The 16,506-nt window shown below is 41.8% G+C and overlaps 1 protein-coding gene across 1 annotated transcript in view; it reads left to right on the top strand.

Annotated features, from left to right (window-relative positions):
- Positions 1–16,506, top strand: part of atp9b (ATPase phospholipid transporting 9B) — a 340,330-nt gene that overhangs the window by 183,904 nt on the left and 139,920 nt on the right. The window contains exon 9 of the mRNA XM_038810251.1: positions 903–983. Coding sequence (XP_038666179.1) covers positions 903–983 — 81 coding nt within the window. The remainder of the gene's footprint in view (positions 1–902; positions 984–16,506) is intronic.

The following is a 16,506-nucleotide window of genomic DNA, read 5'->3' as shown; positions in this document are numbered from 1 at the left end:
CTGCACTTTTATCGAGGTGGAATGTGTGCTGCCAGTGACTAGAATTTGGGGGAAAGGTTCTGCAATGTGAATATCAAATTTTTTTCCCCCTTTGACAAATGGACATTTTTTTCCCACACCATATGCAGCCTGTGTCCCATTCCCTGTCTAGGGTAGTTATGGTAATCGCCTTCTTATCGAATCTCATTAAAAAAGAATATAATCAAAGTACACATAAAATAATTAGTTACATCGGAGGATGAATTGCTCTTGGTTTTAGATGTATGAGTAAGCTGCAGTGAAGTTCTAATGACGACTTTCGCTGTGGTAATGTATTACTTTTATATTAAAACAAACTAATTGAAATGCACTGAATTATTGATATGTTTCAGTTACCCTTTGACAAATCAAAACATTTTTAGCAATCAATCATCTCATTGCTGTTCCCAAACTTTTTTTTCACGGGGAAAAAAAAGAAATTGATTAAACATGTTCATTCATTGCTTAACTTGTTAAACGTAAGGGTGGGACAGAGCTTTCAGAATTTTTAAGAGGGTAGACAAAAACCTCTTTGATACTAATACTGTAATTCTTGCATAAATGTTTTTTGTTAAAGGTACTTCCACACTTTTCTAATGCACTTTTTTTATTTCTGCTTTGTGAAGTGAATGTATGCCCTGTATCATTCAGTGCTAATTTTAAAACACAGAAATCTCGATACAAAGCCACACTGTTCTCCATGAAGTTTTTTTTTTGGCAGTAAATTAAACATTTTTTAATACTTAAGAATGAAAGAACATTGTCATTTCTAAATAAGTATCTTGACATTTTAAGAGAACCACAATTTTACCTTTCCTCCATTTGAATAGACTATTTTATGTTCCCTGTTTTTGACTCTCTGCCCTGTTTAATTTAATTTACAGGACCTTTTTACAATCAGTGCTCATGTTTATGCTCAGAAGCCACAAATGGACATTCATAGTTTTGAAGGGACCTTCACACGGGTGAGTTGGAAGCTGTTACAGCTTTACGAATAATTTGCTTAAGAAACCGGAAGCTTAAAATAAATGACGTGCAATTCTAAATATTTGTTTTTAAGTAATTAGAATTCCATTACAATAAACCCAGAGACTCAAGTTCAGCTGCTAGTTTTTTTTAATATTGTGTTTTCTTTGCCATTGACTTTGCCTTTAGCAATTAGGAGTGAAGAGAAAGCTGCTGCTGCTGAGAAAACTCGCAGATGCTAATGCTCAATGCAAGGTTCTTTTTGAGATTGGATTTCAATAACCTTTTGCAGTGAGGGAAAAAAATAAGAACTGAGAACAGTTAACTAATGTAACTTTACAGAGTTGAGCATGAATGAACTGTCATCAGCTAAATAATTACTGTCCAATCTCTAGTAAAAGCAGCAACAGTTTTGAATTTGTATTAATAGCGGATTAGCAGTGACTGAAAACGTGTCTGCAGAGAAAGCAATTCCACAAAGACGATCATTGTTTATTGGCTCCATTCTTGGCCACACACTAGGCTTAGCAAGACAGCATTTCCTGTTCTGATTTATTCTTCTGCATCCTCTGTAATTTGTATTTTCTTTTACGACAGGTTGATTCAGTCAGGCCATTAAAAAAAAAAATGGTATTCAAGGTTTTGCTTACATAATGTGTAAAGATGAATTCTATATCGGATGATAAAAATGTTAGATTTTTGAAAAACAAACAATGTTCAGTAATACTTTATGCTCTGATAGCTACAGACTACTCCTTAGGGAAGACATTGCCAGCTCTATCATATCTGTATTATGGAAATAAAGTACAAAACTCATTATTTTGTACTTGAGTTTAATGAGCAATCTGTTAGCGCACGTTTACCTAGCCATTAAATGAGAAAGTAATTCTAGAAGGAATTTTACCTTTTACATTTAAGAAATGTGATTTCAATCAATTGTGGTTAGCTGATGCTTCATCAAGTGGAAATACTTGTTGCTTACTACAATACATGAAAGTTATTTGATGTGCTTGAACTTTGAAGACCGTATTTTCATTAACTTAATTTAAAATACTGGTTTCAGGGCTCAGTGTTACAATTAACATTAAATTGAAAGGGATATCTCACATTGCAAAAGCACGGTTTAAATTCTGACTAGATAGGGGAATTATTATGCCCTCAGTTTTATATTTAATTAGTTTTAGAACTGCTCTCATTTGGTTTATGAAAGAACCGTTTTGTCTGTTTTACAGTATTTCTGAAACAGTTTCTGATTGAGAACAACAAATACAATTGGGTCATGTTGTGTTTGATGCAAAAGATAATTTTCTTGATTAAATCATTTCAAATCACTAATGTGAGATATTACAAGCCACAAGTGATATGCAGCATGAAACTTCTTTTATACTTGCAAATCCAGGTGGATTTTTTTCAATGGGCTTGACTCAGTTAAATTATTATCTGATTAAGTTATGCCCACAAAAAGGTGATACCATCATAATTCCATTTTGAAATATAAATGTGAAAGGCTTTTTATCCAACACACACAAAACTGGCATGCAATTGATTTCATCTTGGATTTTCGTCAGATTTAACTGCATTGTTCAATAAATCTTGCTTCAGTTTGCAGACTTCACTAACCAAACTAGTTTTTAAAAAAATGATAAGCATCCGATTCTTTTTTTCCAATTAAGGGGCAATTTAGCGTAGCCAATCCACCTACCCAGCACATCTTTGGTTTGTGGGGGTCAGACCCATGCAGACACGGGGAGAATGTGCGAACTCCACACAGGCAGTGATCCGGGGCCGGAATTGAACCTGGGTCCTCAGTGCCGTGAGGCAGCATTGCTAACCACTGCGGCACCGTGCTGACCCAATCAGACTAGTTTTTGATGTTTTATTTAACCTGTCGTGAAAGACTAAACTGGAATTACATTTTGATAAGGTTGTTTTGAGCGCTAGGGCTAAATCACATTAATTTACTTTGCAATTTCGGTTTGCACTTAATCTGAATACTGAAACATTTTACTCTATAGTTATGTTTATTAGAAATTGATACCAAGGTACCAATCCCTCCAAACTCAAATTTAAGTTTTGATTTTGTGGTGAAGGATCTGTAACAACAAATGTATAGCGTCCCAATGCTTGCTAATGTATTTTTAGAGGTAGTACAGGAGTATTAAAGTTCTTGTATATTTAAGTAGAAGCATTCATAGCATTTATATTTAACAGAAAGCAAGTTGGTGCTCCAGAACATAGAGGGAGAGTGGCACCTTTTATAAAAAGAAAAGTGCTAAAAATTATACCTATTTTGATTTCTGAGTAAGTTCAGTGATATAGAAGAGGGAGCAGTTGTCTTTTGTAACTGCAGTGATTGTTGTTGTTTCACCTCATGCACCTAGTGGTGCACAAGACAGACTTTCATCTCATCCCATAGCAGTTTTTTTGCTGGAACAGGTTGCAAGCCTGTCAGCAGGTGCTTGAGGGGGCATCACTGTGCATCAAGTATGGCTGACGAGGAGATTCTCACCACCTGTCATTGGTGTGTTGGAAGGATTTTAGCAGGTTGACACACTGCCTGTTGGCCGCATTACGAACGCATCTTGGCCAGATGCGTTCTAAGGACTCTAAGCTGGATCTTCTGCTTCAGCGGCAGGGATGCGAGTCACTGGGCCACAAAACCTCCCAACTGCAGTGGTAGTTTTTGTCGAATTTGTATTTTGCTTAAAATTTTTATCTTTTGTGGCCTTCAAAAATAATTTTTAATTTGCAAGTCTTCAATATTGAGAGCTCTAATTCCAGAAATTTTTTCTCATGATATCAATTTTAATTTAGGAACTTCTTACTTGCATTAAATCCAATCTGCGTTGAAGTGCATTTTCTAACTTGATTCGCAGGAACCAGAATTACAAGGATTATATGTGGACTATTTAAGTATTGTAAATTGGTTCCCAAAGAAAGGACAGCATTCACTACCTCTGGGTTCCCCAGTACATTTTACAGCTAAACAAAGAATTGTAAAATATAATTAATTACAGGAGAATCGTGGCAGTCAATTTGCACATGGCAAGGTGGGGCGGGTCGGAAGTTCCTCTTTACACTCTGTTGGTTAAACAAAAGCAATAAATGATCAGAAATGAGAGAGGGTGATAGCCCCTGGTGGGCTAAATTATCAATACATTAAGCACAAATCAGCAGACGTGATGGCCCCTGGTGGGGCTCTGTAACTAAAATAAAACGTAAAAAATAAACTTTAATTAACTAATTTAAAAGATCATTCCCGGAGGTTGTCATGCACTCCAAACCCCACGCGGAGTCCACCTCTATATAAGTAAGTTTTTGCCCAGGGACGTTTTTTGTATGAGGCAAACATGGTAACCACCAGTCCCTCTTTACATGTGCTCAGGATACTTAATCAACGAATCTCCTCCACCTCTTTATCCTTGGACCTTGACAATGCAAATGCTAAGTAGCCTATTTAAACAGAATTCAGCTGACAAAAAAAAAAGTTAAATTCTTTCAGTTTACTTTACTTCTTCACACTGCCATCAACCACCAACCACCAGGGAGAAAGAAGCCACATTAATGAAAAGAGGAGGGGTGCGCTAACTGTGTCACAAAAGAGAGATTTTAAAAATGACAGTGGATGCTGGAATCTTAAACAAAATCAGAAAATACTGGATAATCGCAGCAGACCTGACAGCATCTGTGGAGAGAGAAGGGAGATATTGTTTTGAGTCTGGATGACTTTGTCAAAACTTTGACAAAGTGTCACGCAGACTTGAGAAATTTTAAACCTAGCTTGCTCTTACAACTTGGCAAATGTTAAATATCATGTAGTGTTTAATGTCGCATATTTTGCATACAGCAAGGAAAGAATACTCTTTATTCATTACCAGTAGCAAGGATTCTGGACCAAGACCCCAATAATTTAATTTGTTTTGTAAGACTGTGCGGAAAGAATACTTCACTCCAGGAGTGGTTGCACAAAGAAATAGGGATTTGGCATTTTAAAACAAAATGTTATTACTAACACAATATTAAACTCTTTAATCTCACACCCAAAAATGGCTTATAATCGCCCCTGAACAATAATACTCAATACAATAAATATAATACCCTTAATTATTATCTCTATTCCAAATTAAAGAACAAGAAAGGAAAAACACACAGCTCTCAATCCCTCCTACATCCCAATGGCACAGCGGAATACTTGCTTTCCAGAAGAGTTTTGGTTCCTGTTAGAACCCCTGCAGCTTTCCACTTTGTCCTGAGACAAGTCTGCACTGCTTTAAATACAATCTATCTTTGTTTTTTAATTATCCTACCGTCAGAACAAAAGACCAAGTTGCAAACAAATTAACTTCCCAGGCTGTAAACATACTTACTCCCAGGGACTCGCCCTAGTCGAGCAACAGGGGCTGGTTTAGCACAGGAGCTGGTTTAGCACAGGGCTAAATCACTGGCTTTGAAAGCAGATCAAGGCAGGCCAGCACGGTTCAATTCAGTGCATTAGCCCAGGCTTTTTACACTCATCAAATTCACCTCTGGCTTTCTGGTCTTGCAAAACAAGATTAATTAAAAAACATGACCACTGCAGTCAAACACACTCTAACCCAGGCTTTTAACCCTTAATTTGCAAAATTCTTATAATCCAATACATCTAACAGCCTGCATTCGTCAAACTATGGCAAGCCACAATAAGGCAAATCCACAGTGAAACTTGACCATAAGAATAGTCTTTACCCAATCTCTATTCCAGTGTCATTTGTAATTCAGTATGTTGTAGTCCTATGGACAATTACTTGAACATCTAACTTGAACTGCACTCACATCACTTTCTATAATTGTGTTCAGTATCAAAATTTGTCTAACATTGTTATCTTAATATAGATGTACAAACTTTAATCCAATAGCCACTGTAGTTACCTTAAACAGCTGCTAATGCTGCCCTTGCTCTTCATTTTTAAAAGTAATAAAATCTGGAGTAGTAGGGAAGATGTGCTTTAAATGTGAATTCCCTTCGTGCCCACTCCATTCTGTAAAATACTTTTTTATTTAATTGAATTAAAATTTATGCTCTTGAGGGCAGTAACTCTACTCGTGAAAGCGATGCAACCTTGGGCAACTCAGTGTTGTGTGCCTGGCTGAAAAAGACCTGCTTAAATGGTGCATGTCAGCCTATGTATAGTAAGCCGAGTATGCTTTTGGCATCATTAGATAATACTCCTGATTCTCAATGCTGTACTGAAAGCTTCAGTACCTGATGTTTCAATTTCAGCGTGGACTATAACATTTCAATATATAGTCCTTTATCATTAAAGATCTAATTTAGTGGAATAATTCCAATTACGCAAGAGTCTTGACCAGTGCTGTCAGCTGTCAGTTTCTCAATTGTTTGGAATTGTTAGTGTTCTTCAACCCTGTTGTAAGGCACATAACCTGCATTCATCAGATCTTATCGCTACATACTGCCAAGCAGAGGAAGGGTTATTTGGCACTTGTGCTTTTGTTTAGTGTTTAAGGCACAGAAGTGGCAGGAACCTGATGTGTGGTTCCTGAGAAAAGCCTAGTGCTTGGGTGCTAGTTTTAAGAGTAGTGCCATAACTACAATCCTTGCCTTCGGTGAAGCAATTAAAATTCTGCTTTCATTTCTTAAAAGAAACAAGTCTAACCTCCATGAGATTAACATTTTCTCTAATTGTGCTAGTCATTGAACCTGCCTCGCTTGTTCTTCACTCCATTTGTAATATCCTACTTACGCAACCTTTCTCCTTCTCAAACTCACTTTTGTGGGATCTCCAACTCCAATTTAATTCCTTAACCTTCATAGAATTATATAGAAAATACAGCACAAACGCAGGCCATTAGATCCAACCAGTCCATCCAGTCTAGTTCTTCCCAGTCTTTCCCATCTAACCTTTGTTGGGAAAACTCTATTCCCTTTTACCTGACATGCTTATCTAGACTCCCTTAAATTAATTTGTACTATTTGCCTCAACCACACCGTACGGTGGTGAGACCTCCCTTCCTCAAATCTACAGGCTTTTAAAACTTGGGATTTAATGAGTTAATGCCACAATCAGATCAGCCATGATCTTATTGAAAGGTGGAGCAGGCTCGAGGGATCCAATGTCTTACTCCTGCACCTGTTCCTTAAGTTTTTATGTGTCGGTTTTTATTTTAAATGACCCGCTGCATCTAACAAAATGAGAGAGCCTGGTTCGAAATATTCCGGGCAGTTGTCCATGTATATTGATTTATAATAAATCATTAGGAAGCACCACCCAAGTGAGATACATTTTTAATTTAGGAAGTGAGATGGAATTTGAGATGGAATACCTTGTGATAACTAATGTGGTGGCATGCAGGGACAATAAGCCGATGTGGTGGCATGCAGGGACTCTAAGCCAAGAGTATGGATGTGAATTGAAGTATACTAACTTGATTAGCACTGCATACTTTTGATTGTTGATTGACTGGAATTATTTTGGATAACTACAAGTCTAGGAGTTTCTATATGCACTTATTTATACTCATAATTAGTCGGTGTCTGTTTTCTGCATATGTGTCTGTCTTCTGCGTATGTAAGTAATTTGAAAATAACATAAAACAAAAATCTTGTGCACTGTGGAAATAACATGCACTTTTCCAGAGAATTTTGAGTTGCGTTGCAAATATTTAATTGTGGTTTGATCAGACTTCAAACAATCAACAAAGATGTGTTGCATGTATTACACACCATTAAGAAATCAAGCGGTTCTAAAATATCAACATTGTTGATCTAGGGCACTTGACTTTATGATCAATACTGCAACGTTACATCGGCAAATCTGGATTGAAATGCACTTAGTGCAATCCTGACGTATCAGGTGCTCTGTGGGTACAAACTGATCTTGCTCCATAATGAGGTCAGCCAATTTAAATATTTAGACAGCACTTCTAGTGCATGACATGCTGGAAACGCGCACTGGTTAAAGTGATATTGGATATCCGCCATTGTGAAAATATTTGTAGTTTTAAAAAATAAGTCTTTGATTCACACATTGCAACCCATGTTGCAGGACGTCCAGTGTTAACGGGGCGGTACCACCAAGCAGTGGGTGCCCTCTAACTTCTGCATTGACACCTCTTAAAACATGTTTCAATTGGCATTCGTGGAGTACCATTACAGGTTCAAGATGCATTACGTGCGTTTCCCTGATATGATTAGCAGTGGGCCTTTAATGAACTTTGTGCAGATTTTTGTAAAGGCTCTATGGGCAAATGACATAATGTGGTAATGCCATGGGCTCCCTACGCACTGGATCGCAGCTCCAGAATGTGTATGAATGTGTTCCCACGCCTTGGCATAAGGCTTCTGCCGGCACGAAAAAGCATGCTGTCAACCCTCAAAAGATGATGGTAGTAACTGAGAATGTTCATGTCCAAAATGTGAGACACTAGATAATTGGCTTGATTATAGGCAGTATGTGGAGTGCTGTGAAAGAGGAGAGAGAAACCGAAAGTTTAGAGCCCAAACTGCAGAAGGCATGACTGCCAACGGTGGGGGTAAGAAAGTGGAGGCTGCACGAGAGTTATAAATTGGAGCAAGGTCAGGGTTGTAGGGTTGAAGGTCGTTACAGGTCAGCACGGTAGCATGGCAGCACGGTAGCATGGTGGTTAGCATAAATGCTTCACAGCTCCAGGGTCCCAGGTTCAGTTCCCGGCTGGGTCACTGTCTGTGCGGAGTCTGCACGTCCTCCCTGTGTGTGCGCGTGGGTTTCCTCCGGGTGCTCCGGTTTCCTCCCACAGTCCAAAGATGTGCGGGTTAGGTGGATTGGCCATGCTAAATTGCTCGTAGTGTCCTAAAACGTAAGGTTAAGGGGGGGTTGTTGGGTTACGGGTATAGTGTGGATACGTGGGTTTGAGTAGGGTGATCATTGCTCGGCACAACATCGAGGGCCGAATGGCCTGTTCTGTGCTGTACTGTTCTATGTTCTATGTTCTACAGAGATGGGCGAGGCCACAAAGGGATTTGAACATCAGAGAATGTTTAAAACGAGGCATTGCCAGAGTGGGAGCCAGTGTAGGTCAGGGAATGTGGGTGATAGGTGAATGGGGCTTTGTGCAAGTTTCCATATGGCAGACAGAGTTTTGAATGAGCTTTAGATAATTAAGGGTGAAAGATGGGGAGCTGGCTGGGGGAGCATTGGAATATCTGCATCTGGGAAAGCAAAAAAAATGGATGAGGTTTTAGTGGCAGATGAGCTGAAGCAGAGGCAGAAAAGGGTGAAATTTGCGGGTTGGGATGCGGTGGTATTTGTGACACTGTGTGAAGCCGAAGCTCAACCCGGTCAAATATGAAGGCAAGGTTGGAATGATTTTGTCTGAAACTGAGGTTAGGTAGGAGAATGAAATTGGTGGTTTGGGTATAGAGTATGCAGCAAACTTATGACTGTTTCTTTCAAGGCTGAAAATAATTTGAGATGATAGACACCCTTTAAAGAATCAGCCCCCACCATGTTGGCTTATGAATAAGGCATAATTAAGGGTGCGGTCTTATTTCATAATCCACCCCTTCCCAAAAGCAACATCACTCTTATTTGCAATTGATTATTTCACTACCTAATTTGAGCTGTTATTCATTGATTTCTGTTTCCTGTCAAATGGTATTAAAATTTTCCTGTCGTTTTTGGGTTTCCAGGCAGGATGTTTTCTTAAAGATTTAGTACGTTTGGACTTGTTATTGTAATCTACTCCAGAGTTCTTGCACAATTTTCCATTGTGCTTTTCATCTGCTGTAACGTGTTGCACTCAACCTTGGTGAAACCAAACGTAGGTTAAACCCCCTCCCCAGGTGACTGCTAGATCATGTCTCCATTTAGTCATGCAATTAAAATGACAGCTTTCAATATGGCACCAAGGAACCCGAGTAAAACTGAATTCATTGGACATCTGGGGCAAAACTGTCCAGTGGTGGTAAACATACCTAGTACAAAGTAAGATGGTTGTGGCCATTGGAGTCTAATCATCTCAGCCCCAGGAGCTCCCAAGAACAGTGAGTTTGGTCCAACTATCTACAGGTGCTTCATCATTGACCTTTCCACCATCATAAGGTCAGAAGTAGGACTGTGTGCTAATGATTATGCAGTGTTCAATTCCATTCACAATTCCTCAGACAATGAAGCAGTAATCCTGCATTGATGCTCAGGCTGATAATTGGCTGGTGGCATTCACACCACACAAACTGGCAATGTCTCTCTCCAGCAAGAGGGAGCATAACCCACCTCTCCATGATATTCAGTGGGATTACCATCGGCAAGTCGCCCACCATTAACACCCTGTTACACGAGGACTTTTGGTGACGGCGGGCGGGAGGCAGTCGCACGTTGGAGGGCTCCCGCTCAGGAACGGCATTTTCGGGGTCTAACGCCCGGTCCCAGGGGTAACAGAGGAGGCAAAAGCTGGGAGAAGGCACAGTGAAGAAGGATGTCTAGCTGAAAGTCCGGCGGGGAGTGGAAACGTCACCGCGGGGACAGCAAGGAAAATTGAGGCTGGGGCACCAGGGGAGGCCGCATTGCCCAAGGCTGAAGAAATGACTAAGGTGATGGCCGCAGAACTCGAAAGGCAGTTTACAAAACACATGGAGGCGATGAGGAAGGAGATGGGGGCGGTATTGAAAGTGCTGGTGGAGGAGGTGATTGCCCCGGTGAGGGCGGCGGTATTGAACGCAGTGGCGAAGGTACGGGAGCAAGGCGAGGCGCTGAAGGAAGTGGAAGAGACATTGTTACAGCACAGCGATCTACTTATCTCAATGGGGAAGGAGATGGGGGCGGTATTGAAAGTGCTGGTGGAGGAGGTGATTGTCCCGGTGAGGGCGGCGGTATTGAACGCATTGGCGAAGGTACGGGAGCAAGGCGAGGCACTGAAGGAAGTGGAACAGACATTGTTACAGCACAGCGAATTACTTATCTCGACAGGGAAGGAGATGCGGAAGGTGATAGAGATCAGCGAGGGTCTGCCAGCCAAAATGGACGATTGGAAAACAGATCCAGGCAGCAGAATCTGAGGATTGTGGGTCTTCCCGAAGGATTGGAAGGCCCAAGGCCGACTGAGTATTTTGCCACGATGTCGGCGAAGCTATTGGGGGAGGGTGATCTCTCCCGATACGAACTGGATAGGGCTCATCAGTCGTGGAGGCCTGTACCAAAGGAGAGTGAGCCACCAAGAGTAGTGACTCTGTGTTTTCGTAGGTACAGTGTAAAGGAGAAGGTCCTGTGCTGGGCAAAGCAGAAGCGGGTGGTGCAGTGGGCTGGAGCTGGTATATGCATATATCAGGACTTTATGGTGGAGCTGGCGAGGAGGCGGGCTGCCTTCAGCTGGGTGAAGAAAGTGCTGTACATCAGTAAGGTACAGCGCGGCATAGTATACCCAGCTAAGTTGAGGGTGACCTACAAATCCAAGGACTTTTATTTCGGGACGCCGGAAGCAGCAGAGGAGTTTGCAAAGGCAGAAGGACTGTGGCTGAATTGAGAAGTGGTCATGTACTGATGTAGCCTCATGTAACTGTATTTTTTCACTGTGGCGGGTATTCGCCAAAGAGAAGGAATTGGTGGATGTTGAGTCTGGAGATGGGTGTGTAGATAACCTGGGTCACATTGAGATCCAAAAAGACGAGGTGTTGGGCGTCTTGAAAAATATTAAGGTGGATAACTCCCCAGGGCCGGATGGGATCTACCCCAGAATACTGAAGGAAGCTAGAGAGGAAATTGCCGAGGCGTTGACAGAAATCTTTGGATCCTCACTGTCTTCAGGTGATGTCCTGGAGGACTGGAAAATAGCCAATGTTCCTTTGTTTAAGAAGGGTAGCAAGGATAATCCAGGGAACTACAGGCCATTGAGCTTTACGTCAGTGGTAGGGAAATTACTGGAGAGAATTCTTCGAGGCAGGATCTATTCCCATTTGGAAGCAAATGGATATATTAGTGAGAGGCAACATGGTTTTGTGAAGGAATGGTCGTGTCTCACTAACTTGATAGAGTTTTTCGAAGAGATCACAAAGATGATTGATGCAGGTAGGGCAGTGGATGTTGTCTATATGGACTTCAGTAAGGTCCCTCATGGTAGACTGGTACAAAAGGTGAAGTCACGGGATCAGGGGTGAGCTGGCAAGGTGGATACAGAACTGGCTAGGTCATAGAAGGCAGAGAGTAGCAATGGAAGGGTGCTTTTCTGATTGGAGGACTGTGACTAGTGGTGTTCCGCAGGGATCAGTGCTGGGACCTTTGCTGTTCGTAGTGTATATATAAATGATTTGGAGGAAAATGTAACTGGTCTGATTAGTAAGTTTGCAGATGACACAAAGGTTGATGGAATTGCGGATAGCGATGAGGACTGTCAGAGGATACAGAAGAATTTAGATCGTTTGGAGACATGGGCGGTGAGATAGCAGATGGAGTTTAATCTCTACAAATGTGAGGTAATGCATTTTGGGAGGTCTAATGCAGGTAGGGAATATACAGTGAATGGTAGAACCCTCAAGAGTATTGAAAGTCAGAGAGATCTAGGTGTACAGGTCCACAGGTCATTGAAAGGGGCAACACGGGTGGAGAAGGTAGTCAAGAAGGCATACAGCATGTTTGCCTTCATTGGCTGGAGCATTGAGTATAAGAATTGGCAAGTCATGTTGCAGCTGTATAGAACCTTAGTTAGGCCACACGTGGAGTATAGTGTTCAATTCTGGTCGCCACACTACCAGAAGGATGTGGAGTCTTTAGGAGGGTTGGAAGAGATTTACCAGGATGTTGCCTGGTAGGGAGGGCATTAGCTATGAGGAGGTTGAATAAACTTTTGTTTGTTCTCACTGGAACGACGGAGGTTGAGGGGTGACCTGATAGAGGTCTATAAAATTATGAGGGGCATAGACAGAGTGGACAGTCAGGCTTTTCCCCAGGGTAGAGGGGTCAATTACTAGGGGGCATAGGTTTAAGGTGCGAGGGGCAAGGTTTAGAGTAGATGTACGAGGCAGGTTTTTTTTTTACACAGAGGGCAGTGGGTGCCTGGAACTTGCTGCTGGAGGAGGTGGTGGAAGCAGGGACGATAGTGACATTTAAGGGGCATCTTGACAAATACATGAATAGGATGGGAATAGAGGGATATGGACCCAGGAAGTGTAGAAGATTTGAGTTTAGACGGGCAGCATGGTCGCACAGGCTTGGAGGGCCGGAGGGCCTGTTCCTGTGCTGTACTTTTCTTTGATCTTTGTTCTTTGTTCTTGAGTGTATGTGCTAAATGAGCCAACGTTGTATATACTTGGACAAGGGAAGAGAGGGGGCTTTCATTTGCAATGAGGGTTCTTTGGAGCTTGGGTGTGTATGTGGGGTTTGTGTGCGAAAGGGGATTGCTTGGTTTTTCCTGGGGCGGGCAAGGGGGAAAGAGACCTGGGTGGGGGCCTCCACGCTGGCAGGTTTAAGCCGGCCAGTGAACGGGAGTGAGGTGGGGGGAGGGGCTGTGGCGGTGGGGGGGAGGGGCTGCGGCATTGGAGCCTGGCAGAATAGGGCCTGATGACTCTAGCTGGGGTGGAAAGATGGGGGAAGGAACGAAGGTTTGGGGGAGGATTTTTGTAAGAGTAATTGGGGGGGGGGGGGGGGGGGGGGGGGGCTTGTAATGCATGGGTGTCATCTACGGTACTCTTTCGGGGATTGGATGGCACTGAATGTTAGGGGGAGTGGTGGTTGCGAGGGACTGTATAGGTTACTGGTGACCATAGGCGATTCCTAATTCCTTTCTCTTTTATTTCTCCTTTGTCTGTCCTATTTGATGTTTATATTGTCAGGTGGGTCATTGCTTGGGGTGGTGGGAGGATGGGATCGTTTTTGTTGATAAGGAAATTGACTTTGTATTTGTTGCCATTTACTGCTCGTGGGTGGGGTGTAAATTCTGGAGAAAAGATGAAAATGGAGAATAACAATATTTTACAAGCATCCTGTTATACACCATTGATAAGAAACTGAACAGGATCAGCCCTGGCTCCTGGACAGGGGGAGAGACTGGGAGTTCTGCAGTGTGTGAGCCCAAAGCCTGTTTACTACCTACAAGGCACAAGTTGAGTATAATGGAATAGTATTTATTTGCCTAGATGAGTACAGCTTTAACTCCATTTTAACATGGCATATCCAGGACAAAGTCACTGCTTGATCAGTACTCATTCATACAATCCCTCCGCCAGCATAACATGGCTGCAGTGTGTGCCATTTACAGGATACACTGCAGCAACATCTTCTAAACTTGAAACCTCTGCTAGCTAGAAGGACAAGAGCAGCAGATGCACCACCTTGTCCAATCGCACAATAACCTAACTTGGTCGTAGATTACTGTTTCTACATTGTTGCGCAATTAAATTCCTGAAACTACTCACCTGACAGCATTGTGGAAGTTACTTTGTGATATGGACCACAAGAAACCGGCCCACCATAACAATGAATGATGGCGATAAGTAGCTAATGTAAATCCTGTAGCTATGTTTAAGGGGGACGGAGCATATCCAGCTAATTATAGACTAGTCAGCTTTACGTTAGTAGTAGGAAAAGAACAATATCCTTACTAAAGGAGAGGATAGAACATCTAGACATTTTGAATAAAACAATTGAAGAGGGCAATCGCATACCTCTACCACAATATATTAACTCAGTGTTATCACAATTATGTAGTTCGTCCTTGAGGCTGTTTCCCGTCTGGTTGATGCTCTGTCACTGCAAAGTTTCAGCACTTGCGTCTTACTTGGGTGGCTACAGGCCAATCCATAAGGAGACAGAGGCATTGGAGAGGGGGCAGAGAGGATTTACGAGGATGATACCAGAAATGGGTGGGTGTACGTATTGAGAAAGGATTGACATGCTGGGTCTCTTGTCTTGAATAAAGTAAGAAGTCTTACAACACCAGGTTAAAGTCCAACAGGTTTGTTTCAAACACGAGCTTTCAGAGCACTACTCCTTCCTCAGATGAATGAGGAAGGAGCCTGAGGAAGGAGCTACGCTCCGAAAGCTCGTGTTTGAAACAAACCTGTTGGACTTTAACCTGGTGTTGTAAGACTTCTTACTGTGCTCACCCCAGTCCAACGCCGGCATCTCCACATGTCTTGAATAAAGGCTGACCTAATAGAGGTTGCGGAGTGACCTAATACAAAATTACAGAATGTTTTGATCGAGTTGGTACGGAGAAAATGTTTCCTCCTGTGCAGAAGGACGTAACTAGAGGCCGTCTGCATAAGAAAGTCACCAAGAAATCCAGTAGGGAAATTAGAGGAAATTTATTTTACTCCGAGTGGTAAGAATGTGGAACTTGCTACCAGAGGGAGTGGTTGAATTGAATAGTATACATGAATTTAAAGGGGTGCGAGACAAACATTTGAAGTAGAAAGGAATAGATGGTTACAGTGGTAGAATTAGGCGGGAAGAGGCTAGAGTGAAGCATAAAAAAACATACTTCCTATGTAATACTGTCTACACTCTGAAAATTAAATGAAAGAAATATAGTTTTTTTGGATCCAATTCTGGCCGGAACCATTCCCTGACTAGGTAAGCAAAGCAAGATCGATCGCATCTTTAATCTGTCAGTTGCACTATGTTCAGTGACTCCAGCACAGAAGAGAAACCCAGGAGGGTGGCCAGATCCTGCATAAATCCACTCCTGCCCCAATCACAAATTGACTTAATATCCCAGAGCAGGCCCAAACATTTGTTAGGATACCGGACACTCCAGGAGCGAATCCACTGACTGATGGGTATACTTTATATTAAAGCAAACGCTATTTTTAGCACAAGATTAAACACATTAACATCACAAAGTAGGTTACAATTAACAGTTAAACAATTCTTAACAATCATAGGAAACACTTAATCTTCTAACTGGCACCTTCTCTATCTCCAATTAAGCAAAGCCCATCACAGGTCAAAAGCCATTTATAAATAAAATTAGCAAACAGTATTACTTGCTGTACACTTAAGAGATTTCTTGGAAAAACTGCTTGGAGAGAGCATCCCTTTCAGCAAACAGCCTGCAGATCTTTCTGCATGTGTCAGACAGCTGCTTAACCTCACAGCCTTTTGCAAAAGCTCCTCAGCTTAAAGCTCTTGGCAGGCTAAAGATTAAATTGCCTGCTACAGACCTGGCTCCTCCCATCAATTACATCTTTATCCCACTCAGATCCGCTGACCGACTTGCCTAAGTCTAAACACAATGTCTCAAATTATCTACTCTCCAGAGAATCTTCTTTCTATAAACAAAAGTCCATTTGGGATCACTTTGTAAATGTGTACATGGTCGGAATGAATGATATCACTTTTACAACGGCTGCAGTATGGGTGTTGATTCATGGAACTAGATGTAGAGTCCAAAAATGCAGTAGAATGTAACCATAGCTGGCAACCCATTTCTCTTAGTTGGAAAAACAAGGTTTTAGCGAAGGACTCCCATTCAAGGTGTTGTTTGGAACAATCCCTTGCCATACTAATAATTTGACCCAATACATACTACAGTAGCATTGCCTCAGTTGATGGAGTG

Source organism: Scyliorhinus canicula, chromosome 10 (assembly GCF_902713615.1).
Source record: "Scyliorhinus canicula chromosome 10, sScyCan1.1, whole genome shotgun sequence".
Lineage (NCBI taxonomy): Eukaryota > Metazoa > Chordata > Chondrichthyes > Carcharhiniformes > Scyliorhinidae > Scyliorhinus > Scyliorhinus canicula.
The sequence above is the reverse complement of the archived record's forward strand: the minus strand, read 5'-3'. Positions and strand labels throughout refer to the sequence as shown.